Source organism: Amblyomma maculatum, chromosome 9, assembly GCF_055883805.1.
Source record: "Amblyomma maculatum isolate TAMU_Amacu chromosome 9, ASM5588380v1, whole genome shotgun sequence".
Lineage (NCBI taxonomy): Eukaryota > Metazoa > Arthropoda > Arachnida > Ixodida > Ixodidae > Amblyomma > Amblyomma maculatum.
The window spans coordinates 58,934,297-58,955,808 of record NC_139352.1 but is presented as its reverse complement, the minus strand read 5'-3'; the positions used below and the strand labels follow the sequence as shown (position 1 = coordinate 58,955,808).

At 45.6% G+C, this 21,512-nt stretch overlaps 1 protein-coding gene across 2 annotated transcripts in view; it reads right to left on the bottom strand.

Annotated features, from left to right (window-relative positions):
* Positions 1-8,591: 8,591 nt before the first annotated feature.
* mle (dosage compensation regulator mle) overlaps positions 8,592-21,512 on the bottom strand; it is a 57,728-nt gene continuing 44,807 nt past the window's right edge. For both annotated transcript variants that reach the window (XM_084578810.1, XM_084578811.1), the window contains 6 exons: positions 18,576-18,828; positions 16,590-16,688; positions 13,946-14,116; positions 13,625-13,740; positions 13,050-13,262; positions 8,592-9,328 (listed from right to left, as the gene is read on the bottom strand). In XM_084578810.1, the coding sequence (XP_084434936.1) occupies positions 8,881-9,328; positions 13,050-13,262; positions 13,625-13,740; positions 13,946-14,116; positions 16,590-16,688; positions 18,576-18,828 (1,300 nt within the window). In that variant the 3' untranslated portion in view covers positions 8,592-8,880. The remainder of the gene's footprint in view (positions 9,329-13,049; positions 13,263-13,624; positions 13,741-13,945; positions 14,117-16,589; positions 16,689-18,575; positions 18,829-21,512) is intronic.

Here is a 21,512-nt window from a genome sequence, read left to right as displayed (position 1 = left end):
AATATGGTGGGAACCGCTACCACCCTGTTTCGTTGGTTTCAAAGAGGGCTGACCATGGGGCTGAGTACATATACCTTGTCAAGAGTGCTATTTGCCTCTCATACTTGTATCTCATTTGGGAATGCCCCAATTCTTCCGGGCATATTGATGGAATCAGAGAGAAAGAAATCTGAGATGCCCTCCTCCGGATCCGGAGCAGCAAGCTCGAGTCACGGGACGCTTTGCGAAAGACGTCCTCCTGCGGGGCTCCTTCTGCCTTGGAGGCCCCTTAGCCTTAGGGTCTTCCTGAGGGAGCGGAAGGGCCTCTACATCGACGGCAATAATGTTATCTGGAACTTCATATGCCTAAGGCCGAAAAAAACTCAAGTTTAAAAACCAGCGTTTAAACCAAGATCACCTCCGCGGCTGAAGTCGACTCTTGCTCCTTGCTGGGCGCGTCGTCTGCTACACGCGGCGCGGAAGCATGGAGCGGCCGGCACACACGCAGCTGTTACGTGCTGCCGCTGCACTCTACACGGCTACAGTGTAGTTATGACCACGGTGTTGTAACCATGGGGTATGACTACATTACGACAGTTTTGGCTTCCAAGGCATGCATTATCTTAGAGAACTCGTTTGTGTGCTGCGAAATTTAGTGCCGTGAAACAAGTGTGACAGAGCTGTCGACTTGCTCGCCAGAACCAACGTTCTAGTAATGTCTGCTCTTCGGTTTCATTTCTTTTTATTACGTGATATCGTACGCAGCTCGTACAGGTGAAAGGGCGTCACGATCGCTGTAACCAATAATTGAATAAAACGTACACGAAGAATACGCACGTCATTTCGTATTAAATTGTGGCGTAGCCGTTCATTGCACTGCGTTCAGTGTGGTGCCATGCAATTTCGCACATTGTTTTCCAGTTTGTCCAATTTGTGACAGGGATTCAAGCCGCCGACACGTGTGCCTCCAATTCCATGCCGTTCAGTCTGTACGTAGGGTGTGCGCCGAGAAGATGCTGGTCTTCCCTGTAAAATCAAACCAAATATACGTACGATTTGGCAACTGCGTGGCAGCCTCTAGATGCCTAAAATTGGCGGGAATGAAGTGACGGCGTTAAAGGCGCTGTCGCGACCCTCTCTTGAGACGAAGCTTAAGCGTACTGCTATATATATATATATATATATATATATATATATATATATATATATATATATATATATATATATATATATATATATATATATATATATATATATATATATATATATATATATATATATATATATATCAGGCTCATTCATGCTTGTTGCTTGCTTTGCACCGGGGGCAACGAAGCCTATTGAAACGATGATTGGAAGTCCGTCATTTGTTCATGTCACTGATAGACGTCCTGATCGAGATTAAGATGTGGGCACAAGCTCTGCACAGAAGAAATAACTTACTTCGAAGTGAACAGTTTCTGATCTGCATTTAGAAAAGGAACTATACTGAAGCGCTCTAGCTCGTGATGTATAGTTCGTGTAGCAAAGCACTTTTTCTTGCTGGCACATATTTCGAATGCAACAAGCATTATATACCGAAGAGAAAACACTAATAATCGCGCTGCCCCGCGTGTTTCGACAGCAAAGCCGGAAGAGAACTTGCAAGATCCCAAGAGCCTATCAGTGTACAGCGCGTTGCAGAATTAGAGGCGCGATGTAGAATGCTTCTCCCAGCTAAACCGCGGAATCCTTGCAGTTCAAATTTCGCACAGAAATCACATTTTGTCGCTAGTATTTTTTAATACTAAATTTGTTTGGGGTACTTGCCTGATTCGATCAAAAGAAGTCAGATGTTCCCATCGCCTGCGGCGGCGGCGACGCCAGACGAACCGCTGCCCCAGCGATGGGACTGGTGGCGCCACCTCATGCTGCTTACAACAACTCTGTAGCAGGAAAAGAAGGGGCGAACGTTTTTGGCAGAAGGTTTGAGTTGTTGTAAGCAGCATGAGGCGGCGCCACCAGTCCCATCGCTGGGGCAGCGGTTCGTCTGGCGTCGCCGCAGGCGATGGGAACATCTGACTGCTTTTGATCGAATCAGGCAAGTACCCCAAACAAATTTAGTATTAAAAAATACTAGCGACAAAATGTGATTTCTGTGCGAAATTTGAACTGCAAGGATTCCGCGGTTTAGCTGGGAGAAGCATTCTACATCGCGCCTCTAATTGTGCAACACCCTATACATAGCGCAAATCGGACAGCTGAGCTGCACAAACGGATTTTGATTTGGATCATTTTGAGTTCGTCGCAATACCAGCAATTGGAAGGAAATTTGAGTATTTTCGCGACGAGGAAATAGTCAAGCCACGAGGGCGAAGAAATTTGCTTGTAGAGAAGACTTTTGTCATTGAGCGGTTGTCACGGCAATTGCGCATAAACTCCTCATATCATGTGAACTGAGCATTGATTACGTAGACACTCTTCTGAAGCAAAATTGTGCACGGTGCTTCCAACTCAGAGCTAATGCAGGAGACATCATAAGAAGTGTACAGAAATTCGGCAAGTAAGATTATCACAAAAATTAAAATATCTTCTAAATAACTGAGCATGCCGTGTAGAAAACGCATGCTGCGAGCAGCGGCAGCTGAGAAAAAAGAACGAAAAAAAAGGGCAATGAATGAATACTGGGTTTTCCAGAACCGGTTTGAGTGGAAAAATATGGGAGAGGCCTTCACCCTGCAGTGGGTATAATCAGGCTGCTGATGATGATGATGAATGAATAAATGACTCTCGGCCGCTGTTTGTATAATAAAGGAGTTAGGAGGGATGGGAAGTGTAGCTTCTCGCTTCTTCACTGTTCTTAAAGCTGTTTCTCGTTAAAAGATAAGCATCTAAAAAGCTCAGAAGAGGATCTAGATGATAAGCTTCTGAATGAGCTCAAGATATGCTACTAACCACGCATTGAAGTGCATTCGCTGCAAATATTGCTTTTGCTGTTGAAGCAATACAAAACCACATGCAAAAAAAAAAAGAGATGGTCAGGGAAGTTAGGAACGCTAACGCTCATCTCCCACTATGCAAAATAGAAAGGATTATGCTGCCCACTCAAACATTTCCCAAAAGAAATATAATATTCTCCTAAGCACTGCTTGTAACCTTGCAATGTTTGTGATGTTGATGAAATCAAGCTCTGGTTGTTTCCTGCATTTCATTTGTATACGACATTACTGTTGTTGACAACTGCGTTTCTGCTCATTTTTTTTCTTGTTGCGCTAATAAATACACCTTAGTTAATGTGGCAAGTTGGGTGGGTTGGTACATAGTTCTCAGAAAAGCAGCGCAAAAAAGAAGCGGACGAGACGATAAGGACGGGCGTCTCGTCCTTTTCCGCGTCATTTTTTGCGCTGCTTTTCTGAGAAATAGCTATAGGTATATATTATATACTATGGGTTCATGCAGTTAACTTTCAATTCCCTTTCCGGCACTGTAGGTACCTTGAATATCGTTTTAAAACTGCAGTCCAGTGCCAGTTTGAAATTACATTAATTTCCTCTAAATGCAGTAAAATTATGTCATGTTTCTTCTCTCTTTGAATGTGTGTAAAAAGGAAGGGTGAATCTCTCAAAGACGTGACTTGATTACTCGAAATACAAGTTTTTTTAATAGACTCATGCGCGTGTTCAGTCACTTCCTTTCGCAGTGCGCACGCCCATTCTCACGGATTCCTCTTTCAGTAAACTCATTAAATAACTCTTCACATCTAACGTTGTTTTAAACACAATATTTTTTTTTACATTGCTATTACGGGAATGCGAGAGTGCTGATCCGGAGCTATGTTCCATGCCACACCTCAAAATTAAGACACTAAGAAAAGCGCTTCTGATGAGGCGACGACGGAGGCCGTTTATTCGTAATCTATGCTCACTATATCGTTTGATGCGAGTAGCCAGACTTCATGCACTGCATGAACAGGCTGCCCAGACTTGCAGATTTCTGCATGTAATGGAGGCAATCTGCGCAGCGCAGTAGTAAGCGTGACACCCACCGTGTTACTTTCTAAGCTTAGAGTGCTCCTATGCACTGAAAATTTGGCTAATTTGTTACCGGATCTGTGCACTGAAAGAACACACTACAAAACACAGGCCAAGTTGTGAGCAAGCCGACGGCGCTGTCGCACTTGTTTCACAGCATTAGCAAGTGAATTTCGCATAACATAAACGCATTCTCCAAGGTAATGCGTGGCTTCGAAGCCAAAGCTGTCGTAATGTAGTTATAATTATATTGTAGCCATGTACAGTGTAACGGCAGCACTTAAAAGAAATGTGCGTGCTGGCCGCTCCACGCCGCGTGTAGCAGACGACGCGCTCGGCAAGGAGCAAGAGTTGACTGCAACGCCGCTAGTTCTCGCGACCGCCACTTGGGACACACTTCCTCTGCTGGGCGGTATGGGGAGCTGTGAAACGGAGTTTGTTCTAGTAACGTTGACCTAGACTCTACCCTTTCCCCTTGGTTTCCTAGCTGGGTGCGTCGTCTGCTACACGCAACATAGAAGTGTGTTGCAGCCGGTACGCACGGAGTTCTTGCGTGCTTCCGTTGCATTCTACATGGCTGCAGTAAAATGATAATTAGGTAGTTAAGTAGGTATAACTTTAATGAAATGCCGACAAATGACGGTTAATGCGTCGTGACGCTGGCCAAGCGTCGACCCGGGGTTATGCCCTACTCTGCATTACCCCATTTCGACCAGTTTGTGGTTGGTCATGAGGCTTGTGCTTTTCGAGCGCACCCCAGGCCAGCTGGACGGCCCACAGTTGGCTGTCCTTGTCTATATAGTAAGTATGTTTCTCTATGTCTGTACTTTGCACAGCACTTCGAAGTTCGGTCGGGAACCTGGCACAGTCCCACATGATGTGCCATTGGTCCGCCGGACACACTGCACACACCACTCGTGTAGATGTCTGTGTGAAAGACGTGTAGCTCTGCAGGGGCGAGGAGTGACCCGGTCTATATTTGCCTTAGGATGACGGTCTCCTCCCGACTGAGTGCCGGGTGAGGAGGCAGCACTGTCCATCAAGCTAGGTGGTAACACTTAACTTCCTCGTAACAAGATTACGACAGCTTTGGATTCGAATTTATGCACTGCCTTGGAGAAAGCATGTGTGTGATGCAAAACTCACTTGTTAATACCGTGAAAAAAGTTTACAACGCCGTCGACTTGCTTAACAGCCATGTCAACAGCGCTGTTACTTGCTTTGCTCATTGGTTTGTTTTGTAGCATGTACAACAGCAAATGCTCAACAAACTCTTATCATACAAGCAAGCAGGTTAGTCAAAGCATCAGTACATACGAGCACTTAAATCATTGAAGGTAGCTCAATGGATGTCACGTTTACTGCAGTGCTGCTCAGATTGCCTGCACCGTACGGAAAAAGCTGCTAGTCTGTTTGTGCAGTGCATGATGTCTGGCTACTCGCGTGAAATGGTACAGTGTACACACAATACAAGCAAATGGCCTGCGTCATCTAAACACACACTTTTCTTAGTGCCCTACTTTTAAGGTCCGGCTCCATTTTGGTACTTCCCCATAAAACAATGTAAAAATGTTTTCTTGTCTTCTAAAAGTATGCCGGATGTGCTCAATTATTTATTGAATTGACTGATATAGGAACCAACGGGGATGGGCGTGAGCACAGCGAAAGGAAGTGGCTGAACAAGCACGAAAAAAAAAAAATGTAATCTAGGGAAGTTGTGACTGGTAGCGAAATGCCCTTAAGAGATGCTTCCTTCCCTCCCCTAACCAATACACTAATGACGCAACTTTACTGCTTGCAGAGGAGAGTAATGAAATTGCAAACTAAGACTTGACTGCAGATTTAGATAACTACACAGAAGGTGCCTACTGCACTGGAAAGAGCATTAGGAATTCTAATTGCATGAAGATAGCGTATGTCATTATCAACATAAGCATTGTCAATAACACTAATGTTTTATTTAAATAAAATGAGGCAAACGACGAGAACTTCATTTCTTGATCACAAAAAAAATTGCAAAAACACACAGTAATGGAAAGAACAATATATTTGACTATACTGCATAAGTCTTTATAGAGATGGTGATGACGGCTGTCCCCTTTTTAACGGGTCGCCTCCGCCTGTCGGCATGGCGGAGAAAAAAAGAAAAGAAAAAAAAATAACAATGCAAAAATAAACACACACACACACACACACACACACACACACACACACACACACACACACACACACACACACACACACACACACACACACACACACACACACAATATCTGTTCCACGCGACCACTTAGTTCACTCTGGCGCGTTCACAGCCGGAATGCTCTTCTGTTGCACTGCCCTATTCCGCCACCAGTATTCCAGCCGTCATTTAGTGGTCTCCACCACACTTCGCTCCGTCTGGGCGAAACCCAGGGCAGCAGGAAGGGCTGAGGCCTCCGAGATCGGTGCTATACCGGGGCACTCTAGGACCACATGCCCTATCGTTTCCTCCGGCCCTCCACAGGTGCCGCAAGTGGTGCCCAGACCGCTTACGAATTTTGCGTGCCATACGCGCGTGCGGAGCACTCCGCAGCGGGCCTCCGCCAGCAAGCCGCTACCGCACGAATTGTCAAAACAGTGCTCACGGCCGATAGCTGTCTTCGCGGCCCGGTAGAGAGCCAAGGTACTTGGGTGAAAGAGTGTTAGCATGCCTAACTTTCCTAGCTGTTCGTTTCTTGTTGCATGCCAATTTGCATTGCTTCAAGAGCAAAAGCATTAAAACCATATTTGGAGAGAAATGCCTTTCACTACTAAAGCTGGGTGGCTCATCCTTGGTAGTGATGGCATCTTGAGCTCAATCAGAAGCTTGTACGCTTTTGGGCTTGCCAGCCTCACAAGCATGCAGTTAAATTCACCATCATTTCTCATTCCAGGTGGAGGTTTGATGATAATTTGCTCAAATACAGTGATTAAAGCCAGCCGTTGCAAGTGTGGAAGGTATTGCAGATGCCATTCCAAATCATCTATGTACTGAGCTTTTTTTGGAGCTTATTATTTAACTGCTATATTTGTCTTTCTCATCAGCATTTTGTATCACGTCTTTAGTTATGCTGGATTTTATTTTTTGTGAGCTTTCTCTCCGACTAATGCAGAAAGTTGCCTGAAAGTATCAACATCCATGCAACGTCGAGTAAGAAATTCAATGCTGATGTAACGTTACCTGAGGCATGTATGTTAAAAATCTAGTCACAGCAATTTTTATGGGCATACGCTGCAACAAAATTGGGAGTTACACCGAGACAATATTTATGCATGGATTTTGTTTACATGATATGTTCACAAGGCTCGTCGAGACGATAGAGTGGACTATATAAAAATTAGCAACATGGCCATGCCCTCCTGTATTTTTTCCTACTGCCATTGCAAGCTTAAAAATGATTGAAATATCTCTCGACTTGCGAGTGTCACTGGCTCTAAAAGAGGGAGGCCTCATTTAGGGTATATAAGCTCGATGAAAGTTGCCGTTATGTGTGCAAACGTAGCGCGATGGTGTTATATCTTGTTCGTAGAGATTTTTTGGCATCGTGCTTCTTTTATGACCAATATATTTGACCTGATCGCCTAGTGAATGTTAGTGTTAATTACGTGCTCTGTTACTGGTGTACATTTTTCCCAGGCCACGATGGCTTTGCTTTGTTTGTGGGTTGTGACAAATTCAGAATGATCAAAGTGGCCACCGTGAAACAGCTGCAGCGGCAAGCATGGGCATAACTTTGCCCCTTCACATTACACTCTACAAGCTGGGCTGCTTCAGTGTGAGAATATGGCGATATAGAATAGGATGATCACCGGCAATCAAGCACATAGCCAGTTGTTGACTGCTGCGATGCTCCACACGGTGCTGCACTTTGTTTGCTGACATGCAACCGCGCAGTTGACACACATTAGCGGCAATTCTCAAGGTCCATCAGTGCATTACCATGTTCTGCCTTCTGCCACATACTGGCAATCGCTTTTAAATGAGGAAAGAGCAAATTAACTGCTGCAGACACTGTCACTTGGAAATGTCAAGTTCTGTTCCAGTTCCGAGTTGCCAGTTCAGGTGAACTGCAAGTTTGCAATATCTGAATATATTTACGAGGTTTGGATAGTGAAAGTACAGTGTAAACCGAATTGAATAGCAAATAATATTTGAAATTTATTAAATATTCACACACCCGTAAGAAACATCTCTTTGACGGCACGAATCGGATAGATGAGGGACTATACATTTTTGTCACGAGGAAACTTAACTTCTTCTTGCTATGTCATTTAGCACATAAAATCTTGATTTCAAAAACTTCCAATAGAGATTTCAGATAACAGTGAGCATAAAATCACAACAATTGCCCTTTCATGCTGACAAACCAAACTTTCACTCAGTCTGAACAGATTATACTCCCAGAGTTGCACAGTATTACTCTTAAAAGAAACTTTTCAGGAGTCACCACAATGACTGCCCTTTCCATTTACCGAAATAACAATTGCAGGGTAATGATGGTTCAAAAAATACTTCTGCCATATGGGACAGGAAAATTTGGAAGGGGCAACAGAATGCAACATCAGGCATGAGAATGTATATGATAGAATGATACCTTTATTACACTGAATGTGGAATGAGTGTTAGGAGCTCTGGTAACAGTGGCATGGGTACGAAGTGAGAACAATAACAACATTATAAGAGGCATCTTTTTAAAGCGCACAACCTGTTATTTCTTTGGTATGTGGCCATCATTTACTACAACAAAGGCAGCTATGCCAGCTTGCAAAAAAAAAAAAAATAATAAAAATAAAATAGAATAAAAAATAATGATAAAGAAAGAGGTGCGCACTGGCACAAACATCATGGCCACTAAACAACTCGTGATCTTCACCATTCTCCACTACGAACACCCCTTGTTGATCGTCCCCTGCCACCACTCCATCCGCCCCCGTTGTACCCATCTCTACCCCGGTAGCCTCCATTACCATAACCACCACGGCTCCCACCGCCGTAGCCACCGTAGCCACCCCCACCGCCACGATTCCCATAGCCATAGCCACCAGAGCTTCCATAGCCACTCGAGCTTCCATAGTCATCGGAGTTTCCATAGCTGGGGCCACCCCCATAGCCAAAGCCACGACCGCGGTTGTAGGCACCTCTGAACCCGGGACTGAAGTTGCCCCTGCTTTCAGCTCCATAGCCACCCCTGAAGCCACCTCGGAAGCCTCCTCTGAAGCCACCACGGGAGTCACCAGAATAGCCAGCACCTGGGCCTGGTCCTCCTCCACCAACGCTGCTCAATCGAGGCATCTTTCTGAAGGGCTGTGCATTCCCACTGTAAATAAATGCATTTCCTTTAACAGTTAAGTCCACTAAAAGATACGACAAACATGGAGAAGAAGCATACCGTTACTGTGTACTTCATATCCCACACAGTTGTTTCACCATTCAAAAATGCAGTATTATTCAACCCACAAAAATAGAAAGCAACAGACTGGCACTGCTATAAGAGAATCTCATGCACTGCTCATGAGATGCTAGGCTAGACAGGCCTGGTGTCAAGTGCAATGCGTCTCAACATATGAAAGCCCCTGTCATAGTGGGTCAGAATACTGAGCCAGAGGACCCTGGTTGAATCTTGGTCGCGAAAGATGCGTTTCGATGGGGGTGCAGTGAAAAATATGCTCACGCATTGTGAAATGTTAGAGCCCGTTAAAGGACCACCAAAATGACTAAATTCATCCAGGACCCACTACTGCGGTTCCCCTCATAGCCCCATTTGTCATTTTGAAATGTATCAAGACCCTGAAATGATGTCTATTAAGGGTAGAAAAAGTGCAACAATAATCAGTATTCTATCACTTGCCACCACACCACAGACATTTTCAAGTTAGCCTCACGAACACTGAAGATGTCACCGATGAAAAATCATACGCCTCCTTTAACCCCTTAAATTAGCACACGCATCTTGCAAGAAGAAAAAAAGAGAAGGTAATGATTCCACTCCACTGCAACTTGTCCTGTCCAAGCCCTTTGGGTGTGCCCATGCAAACATCTGCAGAGACTCTGCGCTCTAAGTCTGTGGGGCAGCGATGACTAACAATGCGTAATGAGGTGTCGCCCTAATTGGTCAATTCTTACTCGCAAATAACAAAAATTACTTGTTCATTACAGGGCCCAAGCATGGCTTTAAAATGTGACTAAAGAATTAGAGTATTTAAGTGAATCGGATTCCAATAGTTTTTTGAAAACTCAATATGCTAATCTCTCTGGCTGCTTCCTTAGGGTAAAGGATTTATGAATTTTAATTCATAGTACATGGCAACGCATTGGCACTGGAAATATGGGCTGCAGGTGGTCCATGCCTCCACAAAACTCCATCAGAAGGCAGCACTCTAGCCATTACCACTAGCGGCTGAAAATTCATGGCAGCATGGGTTTCACGGGCCATAGAGCTTTGCCCTGACCCGTGACCTCGAAGATCATGCTGCATGTGAATGTCACTATGAAGTATGCGACAAGTGAGCACGAGGCGTTTTGCAAATGTCATTTGTATTTTGTATCTGCTCCGTCTCTCAATTTCCTCTTTTTGGTCGACGTACATTTGAGGAAAGTTTTTTTTCCTTCCTCTTAGCCTTCAACTTTCGTGTGATGGCTTGGAGTAGAGGTCGGCCTAGATTCGAGTAAACAAGGCATGAGGTCATTTAGGAGGGAATGTAACAGCTTTCAGCTACGTTTTCTTCCTATATTTGCTCCAATTTTATTGCAGCACTCTTCAGCACGTCCCTCAGTACCCATCGGAGGCTGAGGTAGGAGTCAAAATTTCTCGGGTTAGTCATAGGAGGCCATTTCTGTAGGTGGTACTCTGTGATTGGGTTTTCATAGCCACTCGACCTCAACGGTGCCATCACTGTCTCAACTACCTAATCAGGAAAATGTTTCTCAACGCGGTGAGGTTTTGGCGTAAGGGTAACTATCGCATTAATACTGTCAAACCCGCTTATAATGGCTGCATCTATCATGAATGCCTGCTTATTATGAACGTGCGGTATTGACATCAAAATATAAACTAAGGCAATGGCAATTTGTCTCAGCTACCAAAAATAACTGTGGCCGTGCCATTTGGTTAGAGTGAATGAGGGAGTGCTGTAAACTAAGGCAATGGCAATTTGTCTCAGCTACCAAAAATAACTGTGACCATGCCATTTGGTTACAGCAAATGAGGGAGTGCTGTAAACTAAGGCAATGGCAATTTGTCTCAGCTACCAAAAATAACTGTGGCCGTGCCATTTGGTTACAGCGAATGAGGGAGTGCTGTAAACTAAGGCAATGGCAATTTGTCTCAGCTACCAAAATTAACTGTGGCCATGCCATTTGGTTACAGCAAATGAGGGAGTGCTGTAAACTTGTCCCCAGAGTGCCTCTTAGCTTCAGCGACACCACTCCAGAGCGGAGACATCGAGGCAAGCAACAACAAAAAGGTGACACTGAAACTGTACATCACTGCTGGCAAAGTGCACGCCAATGGCCAACAACCGTTGTGTGCACACCAACCGGGCAAAGTATCGCACCAGGAGCAGAACTGCAGTAGGTCTGACACAGCATCATCGTCGAAAGTGCATGTTCGTGGATTGCATAACGCAGCTATCTTAACAAGTTCGAGCGCACACCATGTCATCAGAGTGTGCCACCTGCCGAATCAGTTGAAATTTTGTGCTGTTACTCTGTGCAGGCTGCACCAGATAGTGGACAGTGCAGCTGATACATATTCTTCGCATAAACGGTGCACTACTCTGGTTATAACAAAACTGAAGAAGTCTGCAACTTTTAGTTACACCCAGGTTTTTGTCACATGCAGTTTTCACTTGAAGACTCGAAACCAAAATGAGAATTAAATGTATGGAGAACTAGCTTGAATGTGGTTATAGTTAAACCATGTTGCTTGAAGCTTGAGGTTACAGAAGCAGTGAAACACTTCGCGAGCGTACTGAGGGCATGGAATGACTGCAGCAGAAGCCTCCACCTCCACAGCGGTTCGCATGAAGCTACTACGAGGGGCCGGGGAGAGGAAGTGGCAGAGCATAGAGACTCTGCTGGAAGCACCACGGTCAGATTTAGGGAGAACATGTGTGATGGCGCCACTGCCACGTGAGGAGGCGCCTGCGTCTTCATGCATATCCCTGCTCTCACCACCATTCCCGCTACCGACGCGCAATATCTAGCGGCACTGGAATCTCGTGAACTGCGTGAAGCCATTGGGCACAACACTGCTCGTCTTGAGTCTCTTCTTGTCCCTTTTCCCATTATTTTTCGCTGCTTTTGAGTAAGTGTTGTAATGCTGCATTGCAAAAGTGAACGCAGCAGAGACTGCTGCGTTTGCCACAGAGATGTGCCGTCGACGCTGAAACACAAGGTGCAATCAACTGCGGTCACTCACTGAATTCCCAGATGTTGCTCACACATAAGCTTGTGTTTTATCGTTATGAAACTTGCGCAGTTCTGCTATATTTTCAGTAATCAAAATAATTTCAAGGTCTCAGTAAACGCTTCATTTTAAATTGATTTCTTTTTTTGTTTTAGAAGAGGTGTGTCGGCATGCCGCAGTTTCTTCTTGTTTTTGGTTAATAAATCAGCTTGTTTCCGAAAAGCACGCAATGCTGTAAACAGAAGGTAAAGTCTCCAAAATAAGGTTTGGTTCGGTTTAATGCCCCAAACCGACATCAGCTGTGAGAAACACTGTAGTGAAAGGCTCCGGAAATTATGACCACGAGGGGTTCTTCAACACACACTGACGTCGCACACGCACAGGCCTGGTGTGAAATGCGGCCAGGATCGAACTCGTGTGCTGGGAGCAGCTGTGGAGCTACACAGTAGCAGGGACAGAAATAAGGAAGCAGCAGCATTGACAAAAGCAAGTGCAAGGGCCTCTGAGTATTTAAAACTTCACAATAGAAGTCATTAACGTTCAGCCAAGTAGGGGTTCACTTGAAACATTCCGTTATAAGCATCCATTCCCTAAACGGGGTGGGCCAGGAAGGAAAAGCTTTGGGGCTCACCCAAATGACTCAGTAACATCTGTGCCTTCCACACCAACTTGAATGCTGTCGAACCGGCACAGCTTTTTCACAGTGCTGACTACCCTGGCAAAATCTTCAGATGGTTGTGACAGCATCTCTGGGTCAGCGGTCACCTCAGATATGAGGTTGTCGACAGCCTGCTGCAGAGACAGCACATTGGCCGCAACCTGGGGATCCATCTTCAGGTTGATCCTGAAGCACCGGAAAAAAAGAAGATTACCAAATTAAACGGTCCTCTGAGGCCTGCCTATGGGAAACTACCTTTAACATGCACTGACCCTAAACGGTACAAATAAGGTTACCGCAGCCACAATCAACCCCAGGCCCCTTGCCTCTGTAGCCTAGTGCTACAGCCACCGAGCCATCATGACTGGGAAGGTTGGCCACGAAACATTTTTTACAATTTTCGTGGCTTCTAATGTCCCTGGATAGGGCACTTTGCCCCATTCACACATGTATTGTTTTCAAATGTACATTTATGAGGTTCTAATTTTACTGCACGTGGGCCTAACACGGCATACACAAAATGGGCAGAAGACAGACGGCCACCTTACCAGCCATCAACCTGCACCACACCGCTGACCAGCTCCACCCGTTTGCAGCCAAACAGCAGAATGTGGAGGGGAGAGATCATGGTCATCTGCTTGCACGACACGGCCCTCGTACGGATCTGTGCATGGGAACAGGTGACATGGGAGCTGGATAAGACAGCCCTTCGGGGACTCCAGGATAAAATTATGGCCCAATCTGTTCTCCTATGAACAGCCCTTGAATATGGCAGCTGTCATGCACTTTACTGCATGAACTGCAGGAGTGTATTAAGCAAACAAATAAATTAAAAAAAATTCCACTCAAGAACCCACGTATCCTCACACCTTTTCCCCAAAGACGAAGAAGGGGCTGGGGAACTTTGTGGGTGGCAGGTTGGTGCAGTTGACAGACGTCTTGTGGATCAGCGCTGCCCGGTTGTCCGTGGTGAGCACTTTGCGCTTCTCTTTGTGGTAGCAGATGTTGGGGTAGTGGCCCAGCACCAACAAAGCCACCATCTGAGAAAGAAGGTAGGGGGGACAATGCAGACTTACATGGGTAAAACAAACAAAGGAAAGATTGCCAAACAACAAAGGCACGCATGCACACACAAGTAAACAGGGGTCAGTCATGCAGCTTGCGTTCTGAACGTCAATTAGAGAACACACTCAAGCTGCTACAGTAACATGGCTGACTCTATTGCAGTGAAAAAATAATGAACAGAAGCCAATGGGAACACTTTACTACAGGAAATCCAGAGGGCCGTCTCACTGCATCGGTTGCTGCACCTGAGGTAGTAGAACCCCTCTACAGTAAAGTCACTTGGATCAGCAGAAATCTATCAGCTGTTGGGTCAGTGCACGGGCCTGGAGATGCTGCCTGATAATTAACTGGCCCCTTAGTATACACAAAGTGTTTGCTTATATGCCTCTCACTTAGCTTTTATTGTCCCTTTACGCTGTCTTTTTTTTGTCATCGCATTTTAGGTCACCTTGTTTTCAATTTTCTTTGTCTTGTGGAAATAAGTACTGGACGATGAATGTAACGAGAGTTTGATTTTAGGCTAAAAACTAAAGCTTTGCAGGAAAATAGTGTTATATTCCATCATGGCCTCAGTGTCTAAATGACAATTCGGGTGAAAACAATGAACGCAGTGCTGTCACGTCGTTCTCTGTACTGCATAATGACACAAATGCTTCACCCCCTTCCATCTCCCTCCCTGCACTTTTGCCACCTTTCCTTTTTTAAGGAACCGCAACGCCTTCCTTCCATTTTGCAGCCAGACTAACTTTGTTTTGTTTTTTTCGCGCAGCTGTGCATTTTACCACGTGGCCCCAGAGCTTTTATAAAGGTGGCTTCTCATTGCGGCTTCCAACCCTACTGCTTAAAGCCTGCTTAAAGAGCACCGTCCCATCGCCTTTGGTATGTCTGTCTACAAAGGCTGATCTCCCGATCCTAAGCAGCACGTGTGTGCCGTAATGTCATCATTAAGTAGGAGGTACACCACCCCGGCTCACTCCTTTCCGATTGAGAAAGGAGTGAGGCAAGGCTGCATACTGTCGCCCTGCCTGTTTAACCTATATGCAGAGTGTATCATGAGGAAGGCCGGTCTGGACGAGTCTTCAGCTGGAGTGAAGATTGCTGGAAAACGTATCAACAACCTTAATATGCGGATGATACCACTTTAATGGCAGAAAGTGAAGTGGAGCTAAAGAGACTTCTGATGCGCGTACAAGAAGGAGTAAGAAGTTTGGGCTTAAACTGAACATTAAAAAGACAAAGATCATGGCGTCTTGTCCTATCAAGTCCTGGAGCATCAAGGGACAAGAAGTGGAAGCTGTGACAGATTTTCTCTTCTTGGGCTCCAAGATTACCTCGGAAGGAGACTGCAGCCATGAAATTAGCAGACGCCTGCTTCTGGGAAAGAGAGCAATGGTTAGCCTTGACCGCCTAGTAAAGGGCAGAGACATTAGTCTGCCGACCAAGATCCGTATAACTCGTGCTATGGTCTTTCCAGTTGTGATGTATGGATGCGAGAGTTGGACTGTGAAGAAGGCTGACCGCCGAAGAATTGAGGCGTTTGAATTGTGGTGCTGGTGAAGACTCTTGAGAGTTCCTTGGACTGCCAGAAGATCAAATCAGTCGATATTGTCGACCATAAACCCTGACTGCTCATTGGAGAGTCAAATTCTAAAGTTAAAGCTCAGCTACTTTGGTCATCTGATGAGAAGAGAGGAGTCGCTGGAAAAAGATTTGATGTTGGGAAAGGTTGAGGGTCGCCGGAGAAGGGGTAGGCAGCGAACGCGATGGTTAGATGGCATCCTCGAAGCACTGCAGATGAAGTTATGTGATGTTAGGAAGATAGTGAGAGACGGGAAAGCGTAGCGTGACATGGTCCATAGGGTCACGAAGAGTCGGATACGACTGAACACCACCCCGGCACGCACGCACGCACGCACACACACGCGCACACGCGCACGCACGCACACGCGCACGCACGCACACGCGCACGCACACACACACACACACACACACACACACACACACACACACACACACACACACACACACACACACACACACACACACACACACACACACACACACACACACACACACACACACACACACACACAGTCATCTATGGAAGGTGAACGGGACTGGGACTGCCGTTTAAATTTACCACATCTGATTTTACTACAGTGGAGTTCTGGTGTAACTGCTAGCGAAAGAGACTGAGACACAGGGACAGCAGAACTACTCACAATGTTAGTTATTTCTAAGCTTAGCTTGCTCTGCCATTTGCAGAAGTTACTAGGCTTGTGCTATAGCCTTTTGTGTACATTTAACAAAATCAAGACCTCTAGTTGACGAGACTGCACTGCCCTGTCAACTCATTTTCCAATTCTTTCAGAAATACTGTCGCAGCCACACTATTACAAAGCACAAGAAAAGTCTCGGCAAATAAATCGTGCCACACAACCGACTCACCACATCCAGCTTAGGGTCAATGCCGCTAAAGTTGTACATTTCTGGAGCCATCGCCATTTCAGGAAAGCCGGCAGCCATCAAAAGCTCCCTGATCTGGTTCTGCAGAAAGCATGCAAAAAGAAGAAGTGTGGTAAGCATCACCCAAGGAAGCATGCGCAGCATTATGTACTGTCCCTCCAGTGACGGCAATAGAGCATCCTGAAATTTTTGCTAATCCTCTGACTGCTACAGAACACATGAGGTTGGAGAAATGACAGAATAGGAGGCAATTCACGAGGAAAATGCAAGAGGTGCTTGATACTTTCCTTAGGGATGAATCCAAGAAAAAAATTACAAAAATGGCAGGAAAGCTATTAGATCCAGTAAATCTCAGTACACCAGTTAAAGCCAACATTTTCCATGTAATGCAGTAGGCACTCCGCATTTGTCAATGTTTATCCTTAAGCCTTTGCGGGGTGCAATTATGCTGTCCTGAAATGTGGACTGGGAGAACTCAAGGAGATCCTCCATCCTCCAGCACTCACTGCAGCCCTCAGGTCATGCCGTATGCCAAAGCTCTTTGAAGGCTTTGTACAGCAGACTCCCAGATCTCAGATAAGTTGAACAATGAAAGGCCAAATGGTTGGCTTCCCATAGGGTTCGAGCTAAAGAAAGACTGTTTTGCATGCTCCTCAGCTATGACGGGCCCATCTCAGAGGTCTCAAACCATGACAACCCACCCTTCAACGGTACACTTGTTGGGCATCCACACTGTTCTATCAAATCCATTGAACTGTAACTGATGATGAGGAGGTACAACATGTGCAGTGCGCTGCAGAGATATTGCGTGATGTTGCTAATAATGTTGCGTGCACATCACCACTGCCAGCGACGTGCACGCGACATCAATAACCATTCCCATTTAATAGCAATTTCGATTTGATGCAGGAAAGAATACAAACTTCACAGGATATAACTAGCTAGCAAAAGCATTCTGACAGTAGCCCTCTGTGCTTGAGGAGGGACGCAGCTTCGAAATCGTGAATAATGTCAAAACAGTCAATTCTTTGAAAATATTTGCATTCACTTGTATGCCTAATTTTCTACGCTATCCTAAAGTTTGATTGAAGAAAACTGGAGAGAAGTACTAAACCAGGAATTTCTTGACCCGTGTTGGCTCTGCATTTCAATGAGAAGCACTCGAACATTCAGAATTTTCCTCTGTTATGATTTTCTAACTAGATGACTGCACTGGCTTTCGAAGCAGATTTTTTGCAACATTATCTTATCTATTTTGACTCCATTTGTCTTGCTGCACTTCCGAGAACATACTGCAGGTCAAGACAATTTTTTTTCTCAAAATTTAAAAAAGATTTTTCTATTAAATTCCTTTTCAGCCTGCTGAGCAGAGTTAGTTTTTTTATCCTTGTGCACAGGCAGCTGGCGTGATCCTACTGTCAGTACCAGGCTGAAAATTTTCCGGTAGGTTCTCCTCAGTCTTCTCCAACCTGTTGTACCCATTTCTCAGCTGAGCGGTGTTATGTTTCAGCTCAAGAGTTTCCAATTTTCCAGTCTCAAATGGGAAGATTCCTACAGGCAACCTCTTACGTGAAATGCGACGTGACGAGGTGTACACCTGTCCATTTTCCTTTCAAGTTTGCTGATGAAGGGAAAAGATTTTAGCTTGTTCTTGGTCATTTCAAGCAAATGATAACCGAATGCACCACTCAGAGTCACTCAGAGTTCAGAGTCACTGGCTTGGACAATCAATGCACATCACAAAGTCATACGACAGTATCCACGACACCACTTGCCGGTCTATCATAATATCATGTTTCCACTTCTTGGGTTTATGCAGTTCCGAGTTTTTGTCATTGTTCTAAAAACAACTAGTCACCGAAACTAAGGAAACTATATCCAAGAAGTACAATGAGATAGTCAACTTAAAAATGCTCAAAAGTCACCCAAAATGTTGTCCTTGAGTGAACAAATGCTAGTCAAACACACCTTGGCATCGTAGGTGATCCTCAGAGTGGGCATGGAGATGGAGAACTGCTCGCAGAAGTTGTTCTCGGCGAACTCGCCCTGCATGTGGGCCTGCTCCCACTGGCCGAACACGTTGAGCAGCGTGATGTGGTCACTCCAGCGGCCGCCAAAGAAGCGTCGTTGCACATATGCCAGCCGCTTGGGGAATGGCGTGTCAAATGGCTCCGGGAAAGTGCTGCTGTTAGCCGAGATGGTGCACAAAGCATCTCCTGCCCTGTGTGATGGCGTGACCAAAGAATGACCATGCAAGGTGTGACTCGCTTGTTATCCATTGCCGGAAACCATGCTACAAACAGGCTCGTGTGAGTAATGGCGTTTTGGTTCAAAACGAATGACACTGTTTCTCGAAAAATAATAAAGTAAATATTTTTAATATCTTTGCCATGCAAGGCCATCATATATATATACATATAGATATATGATGATGTCTGTTGGAGTTCTTTGAGGCAAAAAAATTCTATGAACACCTGGTCTATCGACTCAAAGGCCTTTGAGCACTGCTGCATGGGTGGTTTCAATGTCCATTAAGTCAATAGCCTCTTGAGTCAACGGAGTTGCTCGAAACTCTATCGAGATCTCAAAAACCTTCAAGCGATGGCAGCGTGCAGTCTCGGACTTGAAGCGCTCGTATCAACATGCTTAGGAGAAATCGGGGCATAATTTCTGAAGAATAGAGGGTTTACAAAAGTACGTCTGGCAACCGTGAGCGGCACCCTGATCCTGCGCTGGCCGCCATATTTTGTTCGCTCCATCCGTTCGCTTCGTGTCCGTCCGTCAGCGCTTGCCGTTCTGTTCGCGCTTTTCACGTTTTAACCTAGTGTGCTGTGCTTGGACCTCCGTTCGGTCCCTGGCGGTTTCTGTTAGAGACGCCTAGAAGCGTATTTTGACAGCCGAGATGTGGCGGGGCCCACCGGCTGCGCTCCCGAGCGCAGTTACAAATTGCTCTACGAGTCGTGCATGCATGCCCCCCCCCCATTCATATTTCACTGCATTATATTCTTTTCGCCCCTCCTGCTAGAGCCCAGTTAGGGCCTGCAGTATTGGTAAATAAAATAAATAAATAAATAAATAAATAAATAAATAAATAAATAAATAAATAAATAAATAAATAAATAAAAGAGATAAAATATAACACGCGAAGAAAAAAAAACATCGTACGTGTGTGTGTATGAGAGAGAGAGACTATCGCGTTATACCTTTAACGGCGGAGCTTAAGTGACCCTTTAATTTTTCTATAACGATATGATATAATATAAATCTGATTTTATGAACACAGCCAGTTGCACAAAGCACAAACACTTCGTAGTAATGTGAGTTGACTTTTCAAATTTCTTTTCGTTTCAGCCGAGTTCTTCCTCTCCCGAGTTCCTCGAAGCTTCCAATGTCAGCGCTTTCATATGAGATTACGGCTTCAAATGTTTGCTTTCTGACAGAGGGAATAAACAAGAAATCAACATATTTAAAAATTCCAGTGAATTTCAGGTAGCTGTGAATTAGCGAACCATCGGGTGACTCGAAAAAACACAAAAGTGAAGCGCACGCTTCATTATTTTATCGGCCGCGCTGGCAGGTATAAAACCTGAGCTGCACGCTCTGGACGTGGACCGGTCGAAACGGGCTGTACATGAGCATGTTACAACACACTAGTGGGATGTCATCTTTTCCTGCTTTTCTAGACGCCGCGGGTTTGGCAGCCGCTTGCTTTTGCAGCGTGAAACACGCACCTCGGGCGCACTAGACAACCGTATTGCTCTCTGCACCAAGCACTACCATTTCGTACGACTGTAAAAAGTAGTTTCGGTAATCATGCCCGTGTCTTAAATCAAATACACAATGGTAAATGTAGCCTACGTACAAAATGTTTAAAAGAATGTATTTGCACAATAGCATTCGTTACACATGCATTGCTCCTTCTCCCGTGTCCTCCGTCGCAGCACAAGTTTATCCTTCAAGTTCACAAGGCTCCATAGCGCGCAAAACAATTAACCTTGCTGTTTTAGGTGATAGCACATTCTGTGAGCTAGCTCCCAGTCAGAGGGACGTGCAGTAATGCTTTACATGATGCAAGTGACCCTTGTAAAGCCGATTAGGACTGCAAACGAACGGTCGCATACACGCGTATACCTTGATTCCGTGCGCGTCTATGACGGTGCGCTGGCTGCAGAAGGGCACGCAACAACATGCTGGCATCATTCCGAATACAGCTTAGAGCAACAGTCAAACCCGAATATAACGAACTCGGATAGAGCGAATTATGTTTTATATCGAACACTCGAATTTCCGCTAGCATTATGCATATAAAATGTATTTTTTATAACGAACTACACATCGGATATAGCGAACTCAGCGCGCGCGATCGGTCGCCAAACGCCCGCCAACGGGCGGGCCTTTGTGCCGGCTCCGAGTTCTCTCCGGGCAGCCCACGCTGCCGGGCCGCAATACTTCTAGCGCATGCCGTTGTCAGATGGGAGGGGGATTGGCGACGGCTCCGTTCCCCAAGGTCTCACACAGCGCATACGTCATCACGCGCCCGCTAGGGTGCTTCTGCTGCTTCTGCGCCGATGCCACGCTTCCGTAAAACGCAGGAGGGGCTCTCTACAGCAGCTTCCACGAGGGACCCTCCTGTACGCATGCGCGGCCGTCGCCCAGAGTATCGTGAGTAGCCTTTAAAATCCGCGCCATCGGCCAGCCTCTCTTTGCAGCGCTCCTATTCGGCAGCTGCCTACCATGTGATCAAAGACGTTCGAGCAGCTCCGGACCTATTGCGCTTCGAGAAAGAAGCAACACCGGCCAGAACTGGTTTCAAGTTTGGGCGAAGGGAAGGCAGCCTCCGAACAACGAACGCGTCAGTGGCGAACTTTCCCGCATCCTCGGAGCTTCCTTTGTTCGCGTTTGCAA